Source organism: Oncorhynchus gorbuscha, linkage group LG13 (genome assembly GCF_021184085.1).
Source record: "Oncorhynchus gorbuscha isolate QuinsamMale2020 ecotype Even-year linkage group LG13, OgorEven_v1.0, whole genome shotgun sequence".
NCBI classification, from domain to species: Eukaryota; Metazoa; Chordata; class Actinopteri; order Salmoniformes; family Salmonidae; genus Oncorhynchus; species Oncorhynchus gorbuscha.
In genome coordinates, this window is record NC_060185.1 from 12226398 (window position 1) to 12251043 (window position 24646).

At 43.5% G+C, this 24646-nt stretch overlaps 1 protein-coding gene across 3 annotated transcripts in view; it reads left to right on the forward strand.

Annotated features, from left to right (window-relative positions):
* The window catches only part of LOC123992517 (voltage-gated potassium channel subunit beta-1-like), a 202205-nt gene that overhangs the window by 124937 nt on the left and 52622 nt on the right, over positions 1-24646 (forward strand). For all 3 annotated transcript variants that reach the window (XM_046293715.1, XM_046293716.1, XM_046293717.1), the window contains one exon: positions 4857-4894. In XM_046293715.1, the coding sequence (XP_046149671.1) occupies positions 4857-4894 (38 nt within the window). The remainder of the gene's footprint in view (positions 1-4856; positions 4895-24646) is intronic.

A 24646-nucleotide genomic window follows, 5' to 3' on the forward strand; every position in this document is an offset into this window, starting at 1 on the left:
CCTTCCCAAGTTCTCTCACGTCACCCCGCTCCTCCGTTCTCTCCACTGGCTTCCAGTTGAAGCTCGCATCCGCTACAAGACCATGGTGCTTGCCTTTAAGTTTTAGATGCACTATTGTAAAGTGACTGTTCCACTGGATGTCATAAGGTGAATGCACCAATTTGTAAGTCGCTCTGGATAAGAGCGTCTGCTAAATGACTTAAATGTAAATGTAATGTAAATGTTCTGAAGAGCTTCACTGTGTAGGACATGTTTGGTAGCTCTGTGGGTTACATTGTGTAGTTGTTAGCTCAGGGCTTGGTGATTGGTTGTATATTGGATGAATGCTGTGAACTGCAGACTACTCTTCAGGTTGGCTGTGCTTCGTCTTCCCAGAAGAAAAACGGACAAAAATGAGCTAATTCGCCAACACTGGCACTTTTATGTCAGACATACATGAAATAAGTTGATTATTCTTGTTCAATAAAGAAGATAAAACAAAATGGTGTTTTTGATTCATGGCCAATCTCTGCTCTCGGTACAGTACACTGCAGTCCTGAATTCCGCTGATAGTGTTTTGATAGATTGAACGAATCAATATGAGAAATCCCTGGTAAGAATTAACTGCCCTATTGTAAATGTACAATTACCGAACCGGTTAGCGCTTATACATCCAGTCGATTTACGGTTGTTCTGCAATACGGTCGATAAGTACCTCACTGCGGTTCTGGCTTTCTCCATTGCTAATTGGCTGAGAGGGAGGACACAAAGTGTGTGTGTGTTTTCCTCATGCTACTTGGCTAGTAAACAGGCAACAGAAGTGAGGGAGAAATTGATCAGTGTAAACTGATCCATCAACACTTTCTGACCTGGTATTTTTACTCCCATTGTCTCTCCTGTGTCTCCTGTGTCTCCTGTCTCCTGTGTCTCCTGTGTCTCCCTGGTGTCAGCTGTCTCTCCTGTCTCTCCCTGGTGTCAGCTGTGTCTCCTGTGTCTCCCTGGTGTCAGCTGTCTCTCCTGTCTCTCCCTGGTGTCAGCTGTGTCTCCTGTGTCTCCCTGGTGTCAGCTGTGTCTCCTGTGTCTCCCTTGTGTCAGCTGTCTCTCCTGTCTCTCCCTGGTGTCAGCTGTGTCTCCTGTGTCTCCCTGGTGTCAGCTGTGTCTCCTGTGTCTCCCTGGTGTCAGCTGTGTCTCCTGTGTCTCCCTGGTGTCAGCTGTCTCTCCTGTGTCTCCCTGGTGTCAGCTGTCTCTCCTGTGTCTCCCTGGTGTCAGCTGTGTCTCCTGTGTCTCCCTGGTGTCAGCTGTCTCTCCTGTGTCTCCCTGGTGTCAGCTGTGTCTCCCTGGTGTCTCCTGTCTCTTGTGTCTCCTGTCTCCCTGGTGTCAGCTGTGTCTCCTGTGTCTACCTGGTGTCAGCTGTGTCTCCTGTCTCTTGTGTCTCCTGTCTCCCTGGTGTCAGCTGTCTCTCCTGTGTCTCCCTGGTGTCAGCTGTGTCTCCCTGGTGTCTCCTGTCTCTTGTGTCTCCTGTCTCCCTGGTGTCAGCTGTGTCTCCTGTGTCTACCTGGTGTCAGCTGTGTCTCCTGTGTCTCCCTGGTGTCAGCTGTGTCTCCTGTGTCTCCCTGGTGTCAGTTGTGTCTCCCTGGTGTCTCCTGTCTCTTGTGTCTCCTGTCTCCCTGGTGTCAGCTGTGTCTCCTGTGTCTACCTGGTGTCAGCTGTGTCTCCTGTCTCTCCTGTGTCTCACTGGTATCAGCTGTGTCTCCTGTGTCTACCTGGTGTCAGCTGTGTCTCCTGTGTCTCACTGGTATCAGCTGTGTCTCCTGTGTCTACCTGGTGTCAGCTGTGTCTCCTGTGTCTCCGAGGTGTCAGCTGTGTCTCCCTGGTGTCTCCTGTCTCTCCTGCGTCTCCCTGGTGTCAGCTGTGTCTCCTGTAACTCCTGTGTCTTCTGTGTCTCCTGTGTCTCCCTGGTGTCAGCTGTGTCTCCTGTAACTCCTGTGTCTCACTGGTATCAGCTGTGTCTCCTGTGCCTTCTGTGTCTCCCTGGTGTCAGCTGTGTCTCCTGTGAGCAGACAGGTGGGACAGGACTGGGATGAGGTCTCAGAGCAGACAGGTGGAGGTGGGCAGTGGGACAGGACTGGGATGAGGTCTCAGAGCAGACAAGTTGAGGTGGGCAGTGGGACTATATTCTCCACTCTGTTAGTACCTATATTCTCCACTCTGTTAGTATCTATATTCTCCACTCTGTTAGTACCTATATTCTCCACTCTGTTAGTACCTATATTATCCACTCTGTTAGTACCTATATTCTCCACTCTGTTAGTACCTATATTCTCCACTCTGTTAGTACCTATATTCTCCACTCTGTTAGTACCTATATTATCCACTCTGTTAGTACCTATATTCTCCACTCTGTTAGTACCTATATTCTCCACTCTGTTAGTACCTATATTCTCCACTCTGTTAATACCTATATTCTCCACTCTGTTAGTACCTATATTCTCCACTCTGTTAGTACCTATATTCTCCACTCTGTTAGTACCTATATTCTACACTCTGTTAATACCTATATTCTCCACTCTGTTAGTACCTATATTCTCCACTCTGTTAGTACCTATATTCTCCACTCTGTTAGTACCTATATTCTCCACTCTGTTAATACCTATATTCTCCACTCTGTTAGTACCTATATTCTCCACTCTGTTAGTACCTATATTCTCCACTCTGTTAGTACCTATATTCTCCACTCTGTTAGTACCTATATTCTCCACTCTGTTAATACCTATATTCTCCACTCTGTTAGTACCTATATTCTCCACTATATTCTCCCTGTTAGTACCTATATTCTCCACTCTGTTAGTACCTATATTCTCCACTCTGTTAGTACCTATATTCTCCACTCTGTTAATACCTATATTCTCCACTCTGTTAGTACCTATATTCTCCACTCTGTTAGTACCTATATTCTCCACTCTGTTAGTACCTATATTCTCCACTCTGTTAGTACCTATATTCTCCACTCTGTTAGTACCTATATTCTCCACTCTGTTAGTACCTATATTCTCCACTCTGTTAGTACCTATATTCTCCACTCTGTTAATACCTATATTCTCCACTCTGTTAGTACCTATATTCTCCACTCTGTTAATACCTATATTCTCCACTCTGTTAGTACCTATATTCTCCACTCTGTTAATACCTATATTCTCCACTCTGTAATACTTTCCTCCACTCAAGTTAGCAGCAATAGTTTAATTTGGCAGTGCTGCTCCTCCTTCCTGTTGGTGTTTTAAGGTGTTCCTATTACTAGGTGACATACCAATTTTTATTTTACCTTTATTTTACTAGGCAAGTCAGTTAAGAACAAATTCTTATTTTCAATGACACCTACGAACAGTGCGTTAACTGCCTGTTCAAGGGCAGAACGACAGATTTTGTACCTTGTCAGCTCTGGGATTTGAACTTGCAACCTTTCGGTTACTAGTCCAATGCTCTAACCACTAGGATACCCTGCCGCCCCAATATACTGAGTATATTGAAATATTCCCCTGGATACCACCCAACCACAACTACTTCCACTGTGTCTAAAACCCCTAACTATTACCCCTGTCCATAGCAACTGTACATCCATACCTCAGGTTAGGAGTGTGATGCAACGTTAGGAGTGTGATGCAACGTCTTTACAGGTTCATGAGTTAGCCTTCTGTCTGACCTGTCTTTGGTATTTAGAGGGCTGTCATGAGTATGGGATTGCACGCATACACACGCGCACACACACAGACACAGACACACGCGCACACACACAGACACAGACACACACACACACACACGTACCCCCCCCCATAAACACACACACACACACACACACACACACACACACACACACACACACACACACACACACACACACACACACACACACACACACACACACACACACACACACACACACACACACACACACACACACACACACACACCCCCCACGTACGCCCACACACAGACAGACACTGTATGCACTCTGCTTGCATGCTGCTCTCCTGACAGGCAGATTTGTACCGGCAGCTTATTCTGTCTGGGCTCAGTGCTGTTGCCTCAGAGGAAAGGCCTGTAGGAATGACTCCCTCTGACATCCCAGTCTCAGCCTTTAACATACGTTTAGTAACTGTCTGCACAACGTCTGGGATTCTGCCAATGGCATGTAAAGGGTTTGACTTGGACTGAAATAGGTGCCGGTACTGTTTATATTGATGTGCCGGTACTGTTTATATTGATGTCCCGGTACTGTTTATATTGATGTGCCGGTACTGTTTATATTGATGTGCCGGTACTGTTTATATTGATGTGCCGGTACTGTTTATATTGATGTGCCGGTACTGTTTATATTGATGTGCCGGTACTGTTTATATTGATGTGCCGGTACTGTTTATATTGATGTGCCGGTACTGTTTATATTGATGTGCCGGTACTGTTTATATTGATGTGCCGGTACTGTTTATATTGATGTGCCGGTACTGTTTATATTGATGTGCCGGTACTGTTTATATTGATGTGCCGGTACTCATCAATACTTTTGAGCTAATATTCGATAAAAGGAACAGGATCTGGAGCAGTATTGAGCTCCTACCTAGGTCAAGGACTGGGCAGTGATGTACATGCAGGAGTTTCCCCGATACTGTGATGCTACAACTTCTAACAGCTGTGTGTGTGTGTGTGTGTGTGTGTGTGTGTGTGTGTGTGTGTGTGTGTGTGTGTGTGTGTGTGTGTGTGTGTGTGTGTGTGTGTGTGTGTGTGTGTGTGTGTGTGTGTGTGTGTGTGTGTGTGTGTGTGTGTGTGTGTGTGTGTGTGTGTGTGTGTGTGTGTGCTCTCTTCCTCTGTCTCTGTTTCAGGTACCTGGGTAACGTTTGGTGGTCAGATTACAGACGAGGTAAGACCATAATTTCCTAATATTTTTTTCTAGTTGGTTTCACGGAGACAGGAAATTGATACAGTCTTTAACCTCTGGTTTCTACTGCTCTACATCTACTCTTATCTTCAGCAGACACAAAGTTAGTTATGTGTTTCAGAGTGTGCTCGCTGTAAAATCTCTGCGTGCCACTTAGATGTGTGGTAGGGCCAGCCTGCCCTGCGGTCTGCGTAATGTAGTCCCCTTAGCTACGGCACAGAGAGAGAGACACAAGGACAGAGAGAGAGACTCAGGGACCAAGAGAGAGACACAGGGACGGAGCACGGTGGCTAGGAAAAACTCCCTAGAAAGGCCAAAACCTAGGAAGAAACCTAGAGAGGAACCAGGCTATGTGGGGTGGCCAGTCCTCTTCTGGCTGTGCCGGGTGGAGATTATAACAGAACATGGCCAAGATGTTCAAATGTTCATAAATGACCAGCATGGTCAAATAATAATAAGGCAGAACAGTTGAAACTGGAGCAGCAGCACGGCCAGGTGGACTGGGGACAGCAAGGAGTCATCATGTCAGGTAGTCCTGAGGCATGGTCCTAGGGCTCAGGTCCTCTGAGAGAGAGAAATAAAGAGAGAAAGAGAGAATTAGAGAGAGGACACTTAAATTCACACAGGACACCGAAAGATAGATAGATAGATAGATAGATAGATAGATAGATAGATAGATAGATAGATAGATAGATAGATAGATAGATAGATAGATAGATAGATAGATAGATAGATAGATAGATAGATAGATAGATAGATATATAGATAGATAGATAGATAGATAGATAGATAGATAGATAGATAGATAGATAGATAGATAGATAGATAGATAGATAGATAGATAGATAGATAGATAGCGACAGAGAGAGACACACGGGGACAGAGAGAGACGCACAGGGACAGATAGATAGATAGATAGATAGATAGATAGATAGATAGATAGATAGATAGATAGATAGATAGATAGATAGATAGATAGATAGATAGATAGATAGATAGATAGATAGATAGATAGATAGATAGACAGATAGATAGCGACAGAGAGAGAGAGACACAGGGACAGAGAAAGCATTGTCTCTGTGGGAAGATGAAGGTTGTATAAATAGATCCTTGCTAGAACATCGTACTAATGTAGGGCCATGTAGGTGTATTTATTATGTATCCACATTAGTTCCTGCCAAAGGAGCAGCTACTCTTCCTGGGGTTTATTATGGATCCCCATTAGTTCCTGCCAAAGGAGCAGCTCCTCTTCCTGGGGTTTATTATGGATCCCCATTAGTTCCTGCCAAAGCAGCAGCTCCTCTTCCTGGGGTTTATTATGGATCCCCATTAGTTCCTGCCAAAGAAGCAGCTCCTCTTCCTGGGGTTTATTATGGATCCCCATTAGTTCCTGCCAAAGAAGCAGCTCCTCTTCCTGGGGTTTATTATGGATCCCCATTAGTTCCTGCCAAAGAAGCAGCTCCTCTTCCTGGGGTTTATTATGGATCCCCATTAGTTCCTGCCAAAGAAGCAGCTCCTCTTCCTGGGGTTTATTATGGATCCCCATTAGTTCCTGCCAAAGAAGCAGCTCCTCTTCCTGGGGTTTATTATGGATCCCCATTAGTTCCTGCCAAAGAAGCAGCTCCTCTTCCTGGGGTTTATTATGGATCCCCATTAGTTCCTGCCAAAGAGCAGCTCCTCTTCCTGGGGTTTATTATGGATCCCCATTAGTTCCTGCCAAAGAAGCAGCTCCTCTTCCTGGGGTTTATTATGGATCCCCATTAGTTCCTGCCAAAGAAGCAGCTCCTCTTCCTGGGGTTTATTATGGATCCCCATTAGTTCCTGCCAAAGGAGCAGCTACTCTTCCTGGGGTTTATTATGGATCCCCATTAGTTCCTGCCAAAGAAGCAGCTCCTCTTCCTGGGGTTTATTATGGATCCCCATTAGTTCCTGCCAAAGAAGCAGCTCCTCTTCCTGGGGTTTATTATGGATCCCCATTAGTTCCTGCCAAAGAAGCAGCTCCTCTTCCTGGGGTTTATTATGGATCCCCATTAGTTCCTGCCAAAGAAGCAGCTCCTCTTCCTGGGGTACAGCAAAATGTAGGCAGTTGTAAAAAAATAAATAAACATTAGGGCTCTGATCAGGCCCTACACCCAAATAAGGGCACTGCGTTCATCCACCTCTGGCCTGCTCGCCTCCCTACCACTGAGGAAGTATAGTTCCCGCTCAGCCCAGTCAAAACTGTTCGCTGCTCTGGCTCCCCAATGGTGGAACAAACTCCCTCACGACGCCAGGACAGCGGAATCAATCACCACCTTCCGGAGACACCTGAAACCCCACCTCTTTAAGGAATACCTAGGATAGGATAAAGTAATCCTTCTCACCCCCCCTTAAAATATGTAGATGCACTATTGTAAAGTGGCTGTTCCACTGGATGTCATAAGGTGAATGCACCAATTTGTAAGTCGCTCTGGATAAGAGCGTCTGCTAAATGACTTAAATGTAAATGTAAATGTAATTACAATACATTCGCAAAATATTTCCCAACACTTAAGTTAGCCCTCGGGCTCTTACACCTCTACCACACAAAATCTATGGGTACATTTTAATTTTTAACTAGGCAAGTTAGTTAAGAACAAATTCTTATTTACAATGACGGCCTAGGAACAGTGAGTTAACTGTTTTGTTCAGGGACATAATGACAGATTTTTACCATGTCAGCGCGGGGATTCGATCCACCAACCTTTCGGTTACTGGCCCAAAGCTCTGACCACTAAACTACCTGCCGCCCCACTACACATGTGTGTATAATGCGTCTGTTATCGTGTGTGTGTATGCATGTGTCTGTGCCTATGGCTTCACAGCCCCCACTGTTCCCTAAGGCATATTTTTATCCGGATTCTTAATTGAATTTTACTGTTTGCATGAGGTACTTGATGTGGAATAGAGTTCCATGTAGTCATGGCTCTAGTAGTACAGTCGTGGCCAAAAGTTTTGAGAATGACACAAATATTAATTTTCACAAAGTCTGCTGTCTCAGTTTGAATGATGGCAAATTGCATATACTCCACCATGTTATGAACAGTGATCAGATGAATTGCAATTTATTGTGAAGTCCCTCTTTGCCATGCAAATGAACTGAATCCCCCCCCCAAAAAAATCCACTGCATTTCAGCCCTGCCACAAAAGGAACAGCTGGCATCATATCAGTGATTCTCTTGTTAACACAGGTGTGAGTGTTGACAAGGACAAGGCTGGAGATCACTCTGTCATGCTGATTGAGTTCGAATAACAGACTGGAAGCCAAGGGAGGGTGGTGGTTGGAATCATTGTTCTTCCTCTGTCAACCATGGTTACCTGTAAGGACACATGTGCCGTCATCATTTCATTTGCTTCACAAGCAAGGATTATGCTGCCAGTAAGATTGCACCTAAATCAACCATTTTTCGGATCATCAAGAACTTCAAGGAGAGCGGTTAAAGTGTTGTGAAGAAGGCCCAAGAAAGTCCAACAAGCACTAAAGTTGATTCAGCTGCAGGATTGGGGCACCACCAGTACAGAGCTTGATCAGGAATGGCAGCAGGCAGGTGTGAGTGCATCTGCGGGCACAGTGAGGCGAAGACTTTTGGAGGATGGCCTGGTGTCAAGAAGGGCAGCCAAGAAGCCACTTCTCTCCAGGAAAAACATCAGGGACAGACTGATATTCTGCAAAAGGTACAGGGATTGGACTGCTGAGAGCTGGGGTAAAGTCATTTTCTCTGATGAATCCCCTTTCCGATTGTTTGGGGCATCTGGAAAAAAGCTTGTCCGGAAAAAAGCTTGTCCGGAGAAGACAAGGTAAGCGCAACCATCAATCCTGTGTCATGCAAACAGTAAAGCATCCTGAGACCATTCATGTGTGGGGTTGCTTCTCAGCCAGGGGAGTGGGCTCACTCACAATTTAGCCTAAGACCACAGCCATGAATAAAGAATGGTACCAACACATCCTCTGAGAACAATGCCTTTTCCAGCATGATGGAGCACCTTGCCATAAGGAAAAAGTGATAACTAAGTGGCTCAGGGAACAAAACCTCAATATTTTGGGTCCATGGCCAGGAAACTCCCCAGGTCTTAATCCTATTGAGAACCTGTGGTTATTCCTCAAGAGGCAGGTGGACAAACCAAACTCCAAGCATTGATTATGCAAGAATAGGCTGCCATCAGTCAGGATGTGGCCCAGAAGTTAATTGACAGCATGCCAGAGCGGATTGCAGAGGTCTTGAAAAAGAATGGTCAACAATGCAAATATTTACTCTTTGCATCAACTTCATGTGATTGTCAATAAAAGCCTTTGACACTTATGAAATGTTTGTAATTATACTTCAGTATTCCATAGTAACATCTGACAAAAATATCTAAAGACACTGAAGCAGCAAACTTTGTGGAATTTAATATTTATGTCATTCTGGCCACTCCCATTGTCTGACTACCTGAACAGTCATCCAGGTGTGACAAAACTAGGGCCTGTAAGGTCTGCCTTGTTGATAGTGCTGTTAAGGCAGAGCAGCGCTTTATTATGGACAGACTTCTTTGACCATGACCGTTTTCAATTATTTTTTTTGTAATTACCTTTATAACTAAATTCTTATTTTCAATGACTGCCTAGGAAAAGTGGGTTAACTGCCTGTTCAGGGGCAGAACGACAGATTTGTACCTTGTCAGCTGGGGGGTTTGAACTTGCAACCTTCTGGTTACTAGTCCAACGCTCTAACCACTAGGCTACCCTGCTGCCTCAATCCAGGGTTACTCAAAGTAGCTTAGCTTAATCACCTCTACTTGCTTAATTTACACATTAGTTATTACAAGATTTAGTTGAGGTTTAGGGTTCAGTGAATGATTTATACCAAATGCAATGCTTTAAGTTTTTTGAAATATTTAGGACCAACTTATTTCTTGCCACCTATTCTGAAACTAACTGCAGCTCTTTGTTAAGTGCTGCAGTCATTTCAGTTGATGTAGTAGCTGACGTGTATAGTGTTGAGTCATCCGCTTACATAGACAAACTGGCTTTACCCAAATCCAGTGGCATGTCGTTAGTAAAGATTGAAAAAAGTAAGGGGCCTAGACAGCTACCGTGGGGAATTCCTGATTCCACCTGGATTTTGCTGGAGAGGCTTCCATGAAAAAACACCCTCTGTGTGCTGTTAGAAAAGGCATTCTTTATCCACAATATAGCAGGGGGTGTAAAGCCATAACATATACGTTTTTCCAGCAGCAGACTATGATCGATAATGTCAAAAGCCGCACTGAAATATAACAAAACAGCCCCCACAATCTTTTTATAAACAGTCATTTGTGGTAGTGCTATGCTTGTTGAGTGTCCTTCCCTATGAGCATGCTGAAAGTCTGTTGTCAATTTGTTTACTGTAAAATAGCATTGTATCTGGTCAAACACCATTTTTTCCAAAGGTTTACTAAGGGTTGGTAACAGGTTGATTGGTTGGCTATTTGAGGCAGTAAAGGGAACCATTAGCCCACGTTAATTCCGTTAGGTTAGAATGGTATGGAAAATATGGCGATGTACAACATGACGGTCGGGAGTAGGCTACAGGATTGGAGGATTCTAAATTGTTTGCCTTCATTAGACAACTTTGTTGCAATATTTCTGTAAATCAGTAACATTTATACCCATAGTAATTCGTTATGGATCAAAAACTAAATCAACATTTGCATTCTGAAAGAGTATTTTTTTATTATTTTATTAATTAACAAAATGAGTTTATTTGTTTATTAGGCTACTGTGCAGTCTACAATGCATACTGTAGTAAACATGGGAAAGTACCTAATGCCTTACATAATGGAGAGCAGGCCATGTCTGTAGTTATATATATATATAGTTATATATGCCATTTAGCAGACGCTTTTATCCAAAGCGACACGCGGGGGACCAGGGTTCAAATCCCCATTGGGGAGAAAGGAGTAGGTTGTCCTTGTAAATAGGAATGTGTTCTTTATTTCAGAGTTGTGATGTTTTCACTATTATTCTACAATGTAGAAAATAGTAAAAAATACCAAAAAATCCTGAAATTAGTAGGTGTGTCCAAACTTTTGACTGGTACTTGCTGGAACGGAAAATGCCGGTGGGCAGTACAGTACTGGGCTATTTACGAGGAAGGAGTAGGCTGTCCTTGTAAATAGGAATGTGTTCATAACTGACGTGCCTAGTTAAATAAAGGTTACGCTAAGAGCATTGCATTTCTGCACCCTAATTTTTGAATTATTGTCTAACCAATATCCCAAATTGAGATTAAGTGAAATATAAACATCTGCATTTGAATGTTCTTTTTTTTACACTTGGGGGGTACTGTCACGCCCTGACTTTAGATATCTCTGTTTTCTATATATTTTGTTCAGGTCAGGGTGTGACTAGGGTGGGTACTCTAGTTTTTGTATGTCTATGTTGGCCTGATATGGTTCCCTGACTTTAGATATCTCTTTTTTCTATATATTTTGTTTAGGTCAGGGTGTGACTAGGGTGGGTACTCTAGGTTTTTGTATGTCTAGGGTTTTTTGTATGTCTAGACTTTTTGTATGTCTATGTTGGCCTGATATGGTTCCCAATCAGAGATAGCTGTTTATCGTTGTCTCTGATTGGGGATCATATTTAGGCAGGTCTTTTTTCCCACTTTCTGGTGTGGGATCTTGCCTATGTGTAGTGCCTGTCAGCACTTTATTGTACAGCTTCACGTTTCGTTTGTTATTTTGTTATTTTGTTCGATGTTCATTCTTTTAATAAAGATAATGTACGCATACCACTCTGCGCCTTGGTCTCCTTCATACGATGAACGTGACACAAAGCTGGCGAGACATTCAATAACGTCATCTTCACAGACGAATCAACCGTTTCCCTTGAGCAATTTGCTCAAAATTGCTACAAAAGAAAGGAAGAAGATCAAGAAGATGAATTAACAAAGCATAAAGATGTTGATGAAGAAATGCTGTTTTGAGTTAGAAATGTAACACTTAAGCATCAACTACATTGCAAGTTGAGGGATTTTCACAACAGTAGCCGGTCTTTAAAAAGCCTGTTGTCCTGCTAATAGGAATCATTTTTATTTTTATTTCACCTTTGTTTAACCAGGTAGGCTAGTTGAGAACAAGTTCTCATTTGCAACTGCGACCTGGCCAAAATAAAGCATAGCAGTGTGAACAGACAACACAGAGTTACACATGGAGTAAACAATTAACAAGTCAATAACACAGTAGAAAAAAATGGGCAGTTTATATACAATGTGTGCAAAAGGCATGAGGAGGTAGGCGAATAATACAATTTTGCAGATTAACACTGGAGTGATAAATGATCAGATGGTCATGTACAGGTAGAGATATTGGTGTGCAAAAGAGCAGAAAAGTAAATAAATAAAAAAACAGTATAAAAACAGTATGGGGATGAGGTAGGTGAAAATGGGTGGGCTATTTACCAATAGACTATGTACAGCTGCAGCGATCGGTTAGCTGCTCGGATAGCTGATGTTTGAAGTTGGTGAGGGAGATAAAAGTCTCCAACTTCAGCGATTTTTGCAATTCGTTCCAGTCACAGGCAGCAGAGTACTGGAACGAAAGGCGGCCAAATGAGGTGTTGGCTTTAGTGATGATCAGTGAGATACACCTGCTGGAGCGCGTGCTATGGATGGGTGTTGCCATCGTGACCAGTGAACTGAGATAAGGCGGAGCTTTACCTAGCATGGACTTGTAGATGACCTGGAGCCAGTGGGTCTGGCGACGAATATGTAGTGAGGGCCAGCCGACTAGAGCATACAAGTCGCAGTGGTGGGTGGTATAAGGTGCTTTAGTGACAAAACGGATGGCACTGTGATAGACTGCATCCAGTTTGCTGAGTAGAGTGTTGGAAGCCATTTTGTAGATGACATCGCCGAAGTCGAGGATCGGTAGGATAGTCAGTTTTACTAGGGTAAGCTTGGCGGCGTGAGTGAAGGAGGCTTTGTTGCGGAATAGAAAGCCGACTCTTGATTTGATTTTCGATTGGAGATGTTTGATGTGAGTCTGGAAGGAGAGTTTGCAGTCTTGCAATCATTTGCATGATTGGCTACATTTTTTTCTTTTAACCACAATGTCACACATAATTTGTATCTATCTGCTATGCTTGTGAAAACTAATAATAATACTTTTCCCCCTTTCCACGTTAAAGATTCCAATTGATAAAGTGTTTTTAGCCACAATCGGCCCCAACCCCAATTAATACATTTGGGCACAGTCGATAGTGTGCTGGACTTCGGGCTAGAATGTTGAGGGTTCAAAACCTGTTCCCTGCTTGCTATAACGACTGAGTTTGATACACCTGGTATTGGATATGTGTCACGCCCTGACCTGAGATATCTCTGTTTTCCTTATGTTTTGGTTAGGTCCGGGTGTGACTAGGGTGGGTACGCTAGTTTTTGTATTGTCTAGTTTTTTGTATGTCTAGGGTTTTTGTAGGTCTAGGTGATTTGTATGTCGATGGTGGCCTGATATGGTTCCCAATCAGAGGCAGCTGTTTATCGTTCTCTCTGATTGGGGATAATATTTAGGTAGCCATTTCCCTTTACTGTTTGTGGGATCTTGTTTATGTGTAGTTGCTTGTCAGCACTCGTTTGTATAGCTTCACGGTTCGTTTTGTTAGTTTGTTCAGTGTTTATTCTTTAAATTAATAAGAATGTACACATACCACCCTGTGCCTTGGTCCGATCCTTATAACGAACGTGACAATATGGCTGAAAAAAAACTTCCTAATTAGTGAGTTTCGTAAATTAACTTTGTCAAAAATATATGCACAATTGTTTGTCTCTACATTAACTAACATATTCCTCTCAAATGTAAATATTTTGCTTGACTCGTTATGACGTTATAACGACATACATTTGCTTCCCCGTAATGTTTTGTCAGCAATCTTTGCTGAAGTCACGGGTGGTCCTCTTCAAATTCCTCATTGGAACCACTCGATATGATTGATCATATAAAAACCTTGGGACCCAAATGCATAATGAGTGCTCTAACTCCCCCTTGTGGTGGTCTGGAGCAATGAAGCTGTGACGCTGGGTACCTCAAAGTCCGACGGTGTAAGATCGCAACTTTTAACCTCTTAAGCCCACCCGACATGCAGGCGTGCCATCTAGCCATCTGGAAATGCAAATGCGCTACGCTAAATGCTAATAGCACTCGTTAAAACTCAAACGTTCATTAAAACACACATGCAGGGTACTGAATTAAAGCTACACTCGTTGTGAATCCAGCCGACAAGTCCGATTTTTTTAAAAATGCTTTTCGGCGAAAGCATGAGAAGCTATAATCTGATAGCATGCAACACCCCGAAATACCCGAAGGGGACATAAACAAAATAATTAGCATAGCCGGCGCTACACAAAACGCAGAAATAAAATGTAAAACATTCATTACCTTCGAGCTTCTTTGTTGGCACTCCTATATGTCCCATAAACATCACTATTGGGTCTTTTTTCGATTAAATCGGTCCATATATACCCTAAATATCGATCTATGAAAAGTGTGTGATCCAGGAAAAACACAGTTTTAAAACGCAACGTCATTTTTTTTGTTTGTTGTTGTTTCTGAATATAAACAGCAACACCTCCGCCTTTGGCATTTATTTTCTGTAAATGTGATAACCATGTATTGCTATCACTGTATCATCAAAGGTATTGTCTAAGTGAGTTTCAGTGATTGTCAGAATAACAATATAATCTGTTACTAGAAATTATTGATTTCATGAACCTTGTTTACTAAGCTACATATGTTAACGTGGGCTATTTTTAAACACTTTTCTGGGATGCTTGACTGTTTTCATTGCTTTTACTGGGAAGCTTAGTAGAGGTAGACATGCTCATGTTATTTATGTTAGTGCAGGGTGAGCTGCACACAGTGGACTTCCGACTCGGACACACCGCCTCAGTGCTAACAGTATCAATCTGGTTCATAGGCACATGATTACTGCATACAACAGCTGTAGGATCAGCAGAGGCATTCAGGTCAGTTAGAGGGACATAAATTATGATCCTTACATTGTGTCTTCCAAAGCCCCTGGGATAATGTACATTTGCTGAAGCATTATGACAACACAATGGTTGGGATTAAATGAGCCGGGTTTGGGTCATTGACCCCCTCTGTCACACACACGTGTGCTGTGGAAACCCATACAGACAGTTCTGCAGAAGGGACATCCCACCATGCACGCGCACGCACGCACGCACGCATGCACACACACACACAGGCTTGCTTTTAGACAACAGCATCCCTGTCCCCATTGCCTGTTCCTCCCATCTCCTTGTTCAGTCAACCCTGCCTTGGGTCCCATCCAGTGTCCATGTCTGTCCCTCAGCCCCTAAACCCACTCATACTCTGTCACACTCGACACATTAACACACAATCACAGCTGTCCCTGCCTTAGGACCCATCCGAAGCACGTACTTACCCTCCCGATCATCACGATCTCCCATCCACACACCATGCCATTGGGTTCAAAAAAATCCCTGCCTCTTCGGAACTACCCTGTTCACTCCTATAAGCATAGCAACAACCCCAAGCCATACCTAAAGCCCCATCCAATCCCTCTGCCCTCGTCCTTGTCTTCTCTGGACACTCTCTTCTTAATTCACCATCTCCATAGTAACCAGAGACTCTTTATGCCTTCAACCTGGGTGGCTCGAGCCCTGAATGCTGTTTGGCTGACAGTCGTGGTATATCAGACCGTATACCACGTGTATGACAAAACATTTATTTTTACAGCTCTAGCTACGTTGGGGGTAACCAGTTTATAATAGCAATAAGGCACCTCGGGGGTTGGTGGTATATGGCCAATATACCACTGCTAAGGGCTGTATATCCAGGCACTCCGCATTGCGTCGTGCATAAGAACAGCCCTTAGCCGTGGTATATTGGCCATATAGTACACCCCCTTGTGCCTTATTGCTTAATTAGACCCTGACCTAAGGTTTGAGCAGCTCTATGCAACACCCTTAAACAACTGCCTAATTAAGAAAACATTATTCTTTAAGGGAAATCCTTAAGATGTTTTATGCAATCGGGCCATGGTCCCTGCCCTCGTCTGGCGACATTAAAAGTACACTCGTCTCCATCCCTGTCACTATTACACACACACGCACGCACACACACACACACACACACAAACGCACACACACACACACACACACAAAAACGCGCACACACAAACACGCGCACACACACACACACTTCAATGAGATGAAGACAACGATGAGAGGAAGACAACGATGAGAGGAAGACAACGATGAGAGGAAGACAACGATGAGAGGAAGACAACGATGAGAGGAAGACAACGATGAGATGAAGACAGCGATGAGAGGAAGACAACGATGAGAGGAAGACAAGGAATTGATTACATTCTGAGGGTAAACAATTAGAAATTATATTAAGAAGAAGAACCATTCATATAAAAATAATTTAATAAACAAACAATATAGTAAAGAATGAAAGATCACACCAAGGGATTAAGGGATTAAGAGCTGCAAAAAAATAAGTGGTTTCTATGTCGTGACTTAGTGTGCGTCTTATGACAGAGACCATGGAGGTGCTCATGAATAGTCATGAGTTATGGGGTAGAACTGGAGGTTTGTGCATGTGGATTGTCCATGTTGGAGTTGTCTATAGTGCTGTTGCTCAATAGGTGGTTTAGAGGTAGGTCTATAGGAATAATCCAATCAAATCACATTTTATTGGTCACAAACACCCTGTTTAGCAGATGTTATTACAGGTGTAGCGAAATGTGTTTCTAGCTCCGACAGTGCAGTGTCATGACGTTGGCCTCTTTGGGTATAGCAAGTCCCATCTCCCACTCCCTGCCTCCCCCTTTCCTCCTTCAACTAGGTTGCTGTGGTCAGAGAGACATCATAAATTCCTGAGGATCTCCTCATGGACACACAGTATAGAGAGAGTACATTTTCATAGAGAACAAAGCAATTCCTTCCACCTCACAGAACTTGAGGTACAAACAAATGTCATATTCAGGAGAAAGTATAAAAGATTGGTGAAGAATCCAGCTACGAACTGGTCTATTTGTCACAATTTGGGGAAGCTTATGGGAGACAGTGTGGCCACATTACCATAATAGCCTCAGATATAAGGTTTACATCTAATTGTTGTATAAGATGAATTAGTGAGTATGATACTGTTTGTATAATTGTGTAATATGATTTTGGACTATTTAATGAAGGAAAACTCAAAAAGGGGATTGGATTTGAACTAAATCAGAGGACCGCCCCTGAGCCCAGTTCGGGTCAGGCGTCCTGGGACAGCCCTTTTCTGCCTTCCGAATAAAACCCCCACTCAGGTTTTCGATCAGCAGACCGAGCTTACCTCAATTACGAGATGGCTAAAGGTTGCAGACCATTATTTTATACCACATGGTTAAACTCTTAGACTATCGATACCGACAGAATAAGAACAAGTCTTTGATATTAATTACGGTATCATTGAACGCGAAGAACGACAACCACCGAAACATCCATTCTATAACAAAATGAATGAATGTCACTCTGAACTACCCACTATAACCACAAACGAGAGAGAGAGGGAGAGAGAGAGATGGACAATTCTACAAAAGAAACAAACTTTTCACCAGCGATCAAGACGACACACTGAGCGTAAATATATATATTGATTGCAATTGTTCCCAAATCAGTGAGCGTTCATGTGTAAAGGATTAGCATTTCAATTGTTATAGTTATTAACTCTGTAGTGACTTCTTAGTCGACCCCCAAGTCCCCTTTTGTCTAACAAGCCGCCATGCCGGTTTAGCCCACTAGGGCACATTCTCCTATCATTTCATGTAACCACATTTACCTTGTGTGTTTGTTTGTTTATGCATTTCTGTGAATTACTTAGTTAGTAATAAATACATGATTTAAGACATTTGATGTATGGATGACTCATAGTGAAGACTTAGTTCGTGTAGATAACCAACCATTTTCGATGTTTGGAAAGAGACTAACGTGAGGTAAAGTAAATAATTCATTAATTCGAAGACTAATTGATCAGATAAAATATCTGAAAAGTTATTTTAGGAAATTATAACTTTGTAATCTGAATATTTTTCCTTGGTGCCCCGACTTCCTAGTAATCATGGTTACATGATTAATCAGTCTAATTGCGTAATACTACTACAGAGAATCTTTGATAAAAACTATGTCTTCAGTTAATGATAATAAAGACACAAAAGCAGTAATATCTAGCAAGTAATATCTAACAATTCCACAACAACTACCTAATACACACAAATCTAAGTAAAGAATGGAATTGAGAATATATAAATGGACGAGCAAAGTCAGAACGGCATAGACTAAGGTCTGGGGGGAGGACAGGGAAGGGGTGGAGGATATGGACAGGGGGTCTGGGGGAGTGCAGGGAAGGGGTTGGGGGATATGGACATGGGGTCTGGGTGGAGAGCAGGGAAGGGGTGGGGGATATGGACAGGGGGTCTCGGTGGAGGGCAGGGAAGGGGTGGGGGATATGGACAGGGGGTCTGGGGGAGGACAGGGAAGGGGTGGAGGATATGGACAGGGGGTCTGGGTGGAGTGCAGGGAAGGGGTTGGGGGATATGGACATGGGGTCTGGGTGGAGAGCAGGGAAGGGGTGGGGGATATGGACAGGGGGTCTGGGTGGAGGACAGGGAAGGGGTGTGGGGGATAGGGACAGGGGGGGTGGGTGGAGGGGGTCAGGGTGGAAGGGAAGGGGTGGGGGATAGGGACAGGGGGTCTGGGTGGAGGGCAGGAAGGTGTGGGGGATATGGACAGGGGGTCTGGGTGGAGGACAGGGAAGGGGTGGGGGATAGGGACAGGGGGTCTGGGTGGAGGGCAGGGAAGGGAAGGTGTGGGGGATAGGGACAGGGGGCTGGGTGGAGGGCAGTGAAGGTGTGGGGGATATGGACAGGGGGTCTGGGTGGAGGACAGGGAAGGGGTGGGGGATAGGGACAGGGGTCTGGTTGGAGGACAGGGAAGGGTGGGGGATAGGGACAGGGGGGCTGGGTGGAGGGCAGTGAAGGTGTGCGTGCCCAGATTAGGAAAATGGTTCAGATTAGGTGTGGAATGTTCTAGGTCAGGATTCAGTGCCAGGTCCAGGTTCTGCAGGGAGAGTTATGGAGGTTAAGGTTAGGGTTAAATGTCTGATCTAGGCCTGTGGTCCTGTCAGGAGCAGGTGTGTTAGGGTTAGGGGACATGCAACATGTTGTTGGTAAGGCCTGCCAGTGTGTTAGGGGGACATGCAACATGTTGTTGGTAAGGCCTGCCAGTGTGTTAGGGGGACATGCAACATGTTGTTGGTAGGGCCTGCCATAGTGTTCGCCTTTGTATACCTCAATGACGTCTTTGAGTATCCCCTCTTCCCCGGTGCACCAAAGAGGGTCTGTGTGGCTGAATGAAAGTATATCTGTTGTGTACACAGTCTATGGAATGGGATGAGTTGATACTTGACAATGTCAGTGAATGTATGATGCTTGGGGCGGTTAGCTGGATTTGTGGAGTAGGTTGTGTGTGTGTGTGTGTGTGTGTGTGTGTGTGTGTGTGTGTGTGTGTGTGTGTGTGTGTGTGTGTGTGTGTGTGTGTGTGTGTGTGTGTGTGTGTGTGTGTGTGTGTGTGTGTGTGTGTGTGTGTGTGTGTGTGTGTGTGTGTGTGTGTGTGTGTGTGTGTGTGTGTGTGTGTGTGTGTCTGCCCTTGAAGTACAGTTTTGTGTGTAGGGAGACCATGTGTGTGCCAGTACATGGAATAAAATACTGTTGTGTCCAATTAATTGATTGTGTTGATGAGGGAGGATGGCATATTTGACTGTTATGATAGGATGATGGTTGTTGAAAATGTCAATGAACGTTGAAAAGTGTACCAGATCATGTTCCAACACCCTGAAGATATCATCCAGGTATCATCTATAAAACAATGGGCATTTAGTCAAGGCTGTCAACTCCCAGGCTGCCATATAAATGTCATAAGCCAGAGAGAACGTCTTACCCATCGCTGTCCCACCAATCTGTAGGTCGTGTTGATAATTGAATGTGAAATCATAATTTTTCTTAAGCCAAATTGTCAGAGCTGAGGTGTGAGTATGATCTCTCTGGATCAGGATATCTCCAGAGTCGACACCTGCCAAGACTGATGAGATGTCTATGTTGGTGAATAAGTATGCATGTGCTGGGACTGGAATGGTGTGGACTCTACGAAGTGGTATGTGACTGGGGTGCCTTTGTGAGATGGGATTGAGGAAGTAGTCAATGAATTCAACTGCTGGTGAGGACTCACTCCCACAGTCTGACACAATCAGTCTTCCCTTTCAGGACTTCAAAAGGGACTGTCCAGGTATCTGGTGCTTGGTGGATCTTAGAGAGGAGATAGACGAGTCTCTGGGTGTGTCTGGTCCATCTAGATATTCCCTTTTGTCTACAGTATGTGTAATGCATTTATTTCCATAGAGGTCTGCTATTATTTGTTTGCTTCAAAGAGGTACTGCTGGTTCCCATTATTATTATCTTGGAGACCTTGTCCGCTGGTTATCCATGATTATTATCTTGGACTTTGTCTGCTGGTTATCCATGATTACTATCTTGGACTTTGTCTGCTGGTTATCCATGATTATTATCTTGGACTTTGTCTGCTGGTTATCCATGATTATTATCTTGGACTTTGTCTGCTGGTTATCCATGATTATTATCTTGGACTTTGTCTGCTGGTTATCCATGACTATTATCTTGGACTTTGTCTGCTGGTTATCCATGACTATTATCTTGGACTTTGTCTGCTGGTTATCCATGATTATTATCTTGGACTTTGTCTGCTGGTTATCCATGACTATTATCTTGGACTTTGTCTGCTGGTTATCCATGACTATTATCTTGGACTTTGTCTGCTGGTTATCCATGATTATTATCTTGGACTTTGTCTGCTAGTTATCCATGACTATTATCTTGGACTTTGTCTGCTGGTTATCCATGACTATTATCTTGGACTTTGTCTGCTGGTTATCCATGATTGTTATCTTGGACTTTGTCTGCTGGTTATCCATGATTATTATCTTGGACTTTGTCTGCTGGTTATCCATGATTATTATATTGGACTTTGTCTGCTGGTTATCCATTACTATTATCTTGGACTTTGTCTGCTGGTTATCCATGACTATTATCTTGGACTTTGTCTGCTGGTTATCCATGACTATTATCTTGGACTTTGTCTGCTGGTTATCCATGATTGTTATCTTGGACTTTGTCTGCTGGTTATCCATGACTATTATCTTGGACTTTGTCTGCTGGTTATCCATGATTGTTATCTTGGAGACGTTGTCTGCCGGTTCTATGGTTATGTGTTTGTGTTTCCCTCATTTGGCTATGGCTTGTTAGGGGTTAAGGGTTAGAATTTAGGGGTTGTCTTTCTTCTAATGTCATGTTATATAGTGAGGTTATGGTAGAGGTATAGGAGTCTCTGATCATTAGTGTGTTGGTTTTGATTATTTTATGATACTGATATTGTCTGTTGATTGGGTTCCATCTAGATGGGGCAGTGAAATGCTAGGGTCAGGTAGTCAGATGTATAATCAAAATAGGCTAGTAGTTTGAGAGATACCCAGGTTGACATTTATATATAAATAAATATAAATAAATACAGGCAGCCATTTTGAATGAGTACCATATTTAGACGAGTTGGTCAGATTACACACACAACACACAAACAAAGGCAAAACTTGTGTGATTTAAAATAGTTTTGAGTGGTGTAGTAGGAAAGTCTCACAGCAGCTCCAACACCTCGTCGCCTTCAGAGTATATGAACACACACAGCACCTGTTGTGGAGCAGGGGGCTCTGTGTAGTCTGTTTGTGTTTGTGAACAGAGCCCCAGGACCAGCTTGCTTAGGGGACACTTCTCCAGGTGCATCTTTCTGTAGGTGATGGCTTTGTTATCTTCCTTTTAGGTGGTTATAGAATTTAACGGCTCTTTTCTGGATTTTGATCATTAGCGTGTATCGGCCTAATTCTGCTCTGCATGCATTATTTGGTGTTTTACGTTGTACACTGAGGATGTTTTTTGCAGAATCTCAATTGGATGTTTGTCCCATTTTGTGAATTCTTGGTTGGTGAGCGGACCCCAGACCTCACAACCATGGTGTTGTTACAATATTGAGTGAAGAGGTGTGGAGTCAGGCGCAGAGAGCAAAGATGTGGGGAAAACAACACGCTTTAATGTCCCGAAACAATGCATATACAAAGTGAAAATACAAATGAACAGAAATATAACCGGACAGCGTGTAACCCAAAAATCAACAAAATACACTCAACCAACAAAACAGACGAACAAGCCCGCACGAAACAGAAGCGGGCTAAACAGACTATATATACCCTATCCTAACAACCAAACTAGAAACAGGTGCTACCAATTAGACAAAACTAAACGAACACAGAACAACGGATCGGCGATAGCTAGTAGACCGGCGACGACGACCGCCGAGCGCCACCCGAACAAGAAGGGGAGTCACCTTCGGTAATATTCGTGACAGGTGTTTCTGTATGATATGTTGGATAAAGGAATAAAGACAGACACCAATGTCAGGTTCAATAGCCTTGTTATGCATTGTACAAATCCCTACAACTGGAGTCCGGGGAACAGTCCGGCTAGTCGATTACCTATCAACTAGACTCCGTAACACATGGGGCAATGGGTTCTATGACTAATTCAAGTATTTTTAGCCAGATCATAATTGGTATGTCGAATGTTATGTTCCTTTTGATGGCATGGAAGTCGCCTCATGCCTTGTCTCTCAGCTCGTTCACAGCTTTGTGGAAGTTACCTATGGCGCTGTTGTTTAGGCTCAGGTATGTATCGTTTTTTGTGTGCTCGAGGTGTCTAGATGCAATTTGTATTTGTGGTCTTGGCGACTGGACCTTTTTTGGAACACCATTATTTTTGTCTTACTGAGATTTACTGTCAGGGCCCAGGTCTGACAGAATCTGTGCAGAAGATCTAGGTGCTGCTGTAGGCCCTCCTTGGTTGGGGACAGATCTAGGTGCTGCTGTAGGTCCTCCTTGGTTGGGGACAGATCTAGGTTACTGCTGTAGTTACTCCTTGGTTGGGGACAGATCTAGGTGCTGCTGTAGGCCCTCCTTGGTTGGGGACAGATCTAGGTTACTGCTGTAGTTACTCCATGGTTGGGGACAGATCTAGGTGCTGCTGTAGGTCCTCCTTGGTTGGGGACAGATCTAGGTGCTGCTGTAGGTCCTCCTTGGTTGGGGACAGATCTAGGTGCTGCTGTAGGCCCTCCTTGGTTGGGGACAGATCTAGGTGCTGCTGTAGGCCCTCCTTGGTTGGGGACAGATCTAGGTGCTGCTGTAGGTCCTCCTTGGTTGGGGACAGATCTAGGTTACTGCTGTAGTTACTCCTTGGTTGGGGACAGATCTAGGTTACTGCTGTAGTTACTCCTTGGTTGGGGACAGATCTAGGTTACTGCTGTAGTTACTCCTTGGTTGGGGACAGATCTAGGTTACTGCTGTAGTTACTCCTTGGTTGGGGACAGATCTAGGTGCTGCTGTAGGCCCTCCTTGGTTGGGGACAGATCTAGGTTACTGCTGTAGTTACTCCTTGGTTGGGGACAGAAGAACCAGATCATCAGCAAACAGTAGACATTTCACTTCAGATTCTAGTAGGGTGAGGCCGGGTGCTGCAGACTGTTCTAGTGCCCTCGCCAATTAGTTGGCTTAAGCTGCATCCCTCCACGGTCCTGTGGAAAGAAATGTGTGTTTTTTGTGTATTTTAACCGCACACTTGTTGTTTGTGTACATGGATTTTATAATGTTGTGTTTTTACCCCAACACCACTTTCCATCAATTTCTATAGCAGACCCTCATGCCAAATTGAGTCAAAAGCTTATTTGAAATGAACGAAGCATGAGAAGACTTTGCCTTTGTTTTGGTTTATTTGCTTGTCGGTTAGGGTGTGCATGGTGAATAAGTGGTCTGTCCTATGGTAATTTGGTAAAAAGCCAATTTGAAATTTGCTCGGTACATTGTTTTTACTGAGGAAATGTACGAGTCTGCTGTTAATGATAATGCAGAAGGAGTCTGTCACTCTCTCTTTCTCTTTCTCTCTCTTGCTCTCTCTCTCTATCTCTCTCTATTTGTCTCTCTCTGTCACTCTCTCTTTGTCTCTCAATTCAATTCAAGGGGCTTTATTGGCATGGGAAACATGTTACAGTTTTTCTCAATTGCTAAAACACCATTTCTGAAACCTCGCCCCATTTCCTGAAAGCATGATATACGCTCTCAAGCAGTAAGTTAACAATACACTGAAAAATTGAAAACACATTGTTCAAAACATACAATTCTCAGAGAGAGGTACATTTTTAATCAAAAAAATATTCATATTTTTCCGTCATTGTCTTTTGATGAACGAAAACATGTTCTATCATAGTAGCTCAAAATTGATCAGAAATGACTACTCTGCTTTGCTCTTTGCAATTTAGTTTTTTTGTTCTTCCTCCTCCTTGTACCCCTATTTTTACAGTACTGTACCCTGCATCTCACAAACTTTTCCTTTGTCTCTGTGATACTGTAATTCTTGTTCTTTGTTGATATGAACCTGCAACCAGTCAAAAATCTATTCAGCAGTCAGTACTGTTAATAAATGGAAAGCACAATGTTCAGGGCCATACAATGTGTCCATTGTACAGTATACAGCCTACAATGCACTGTACTACAGTATACAAT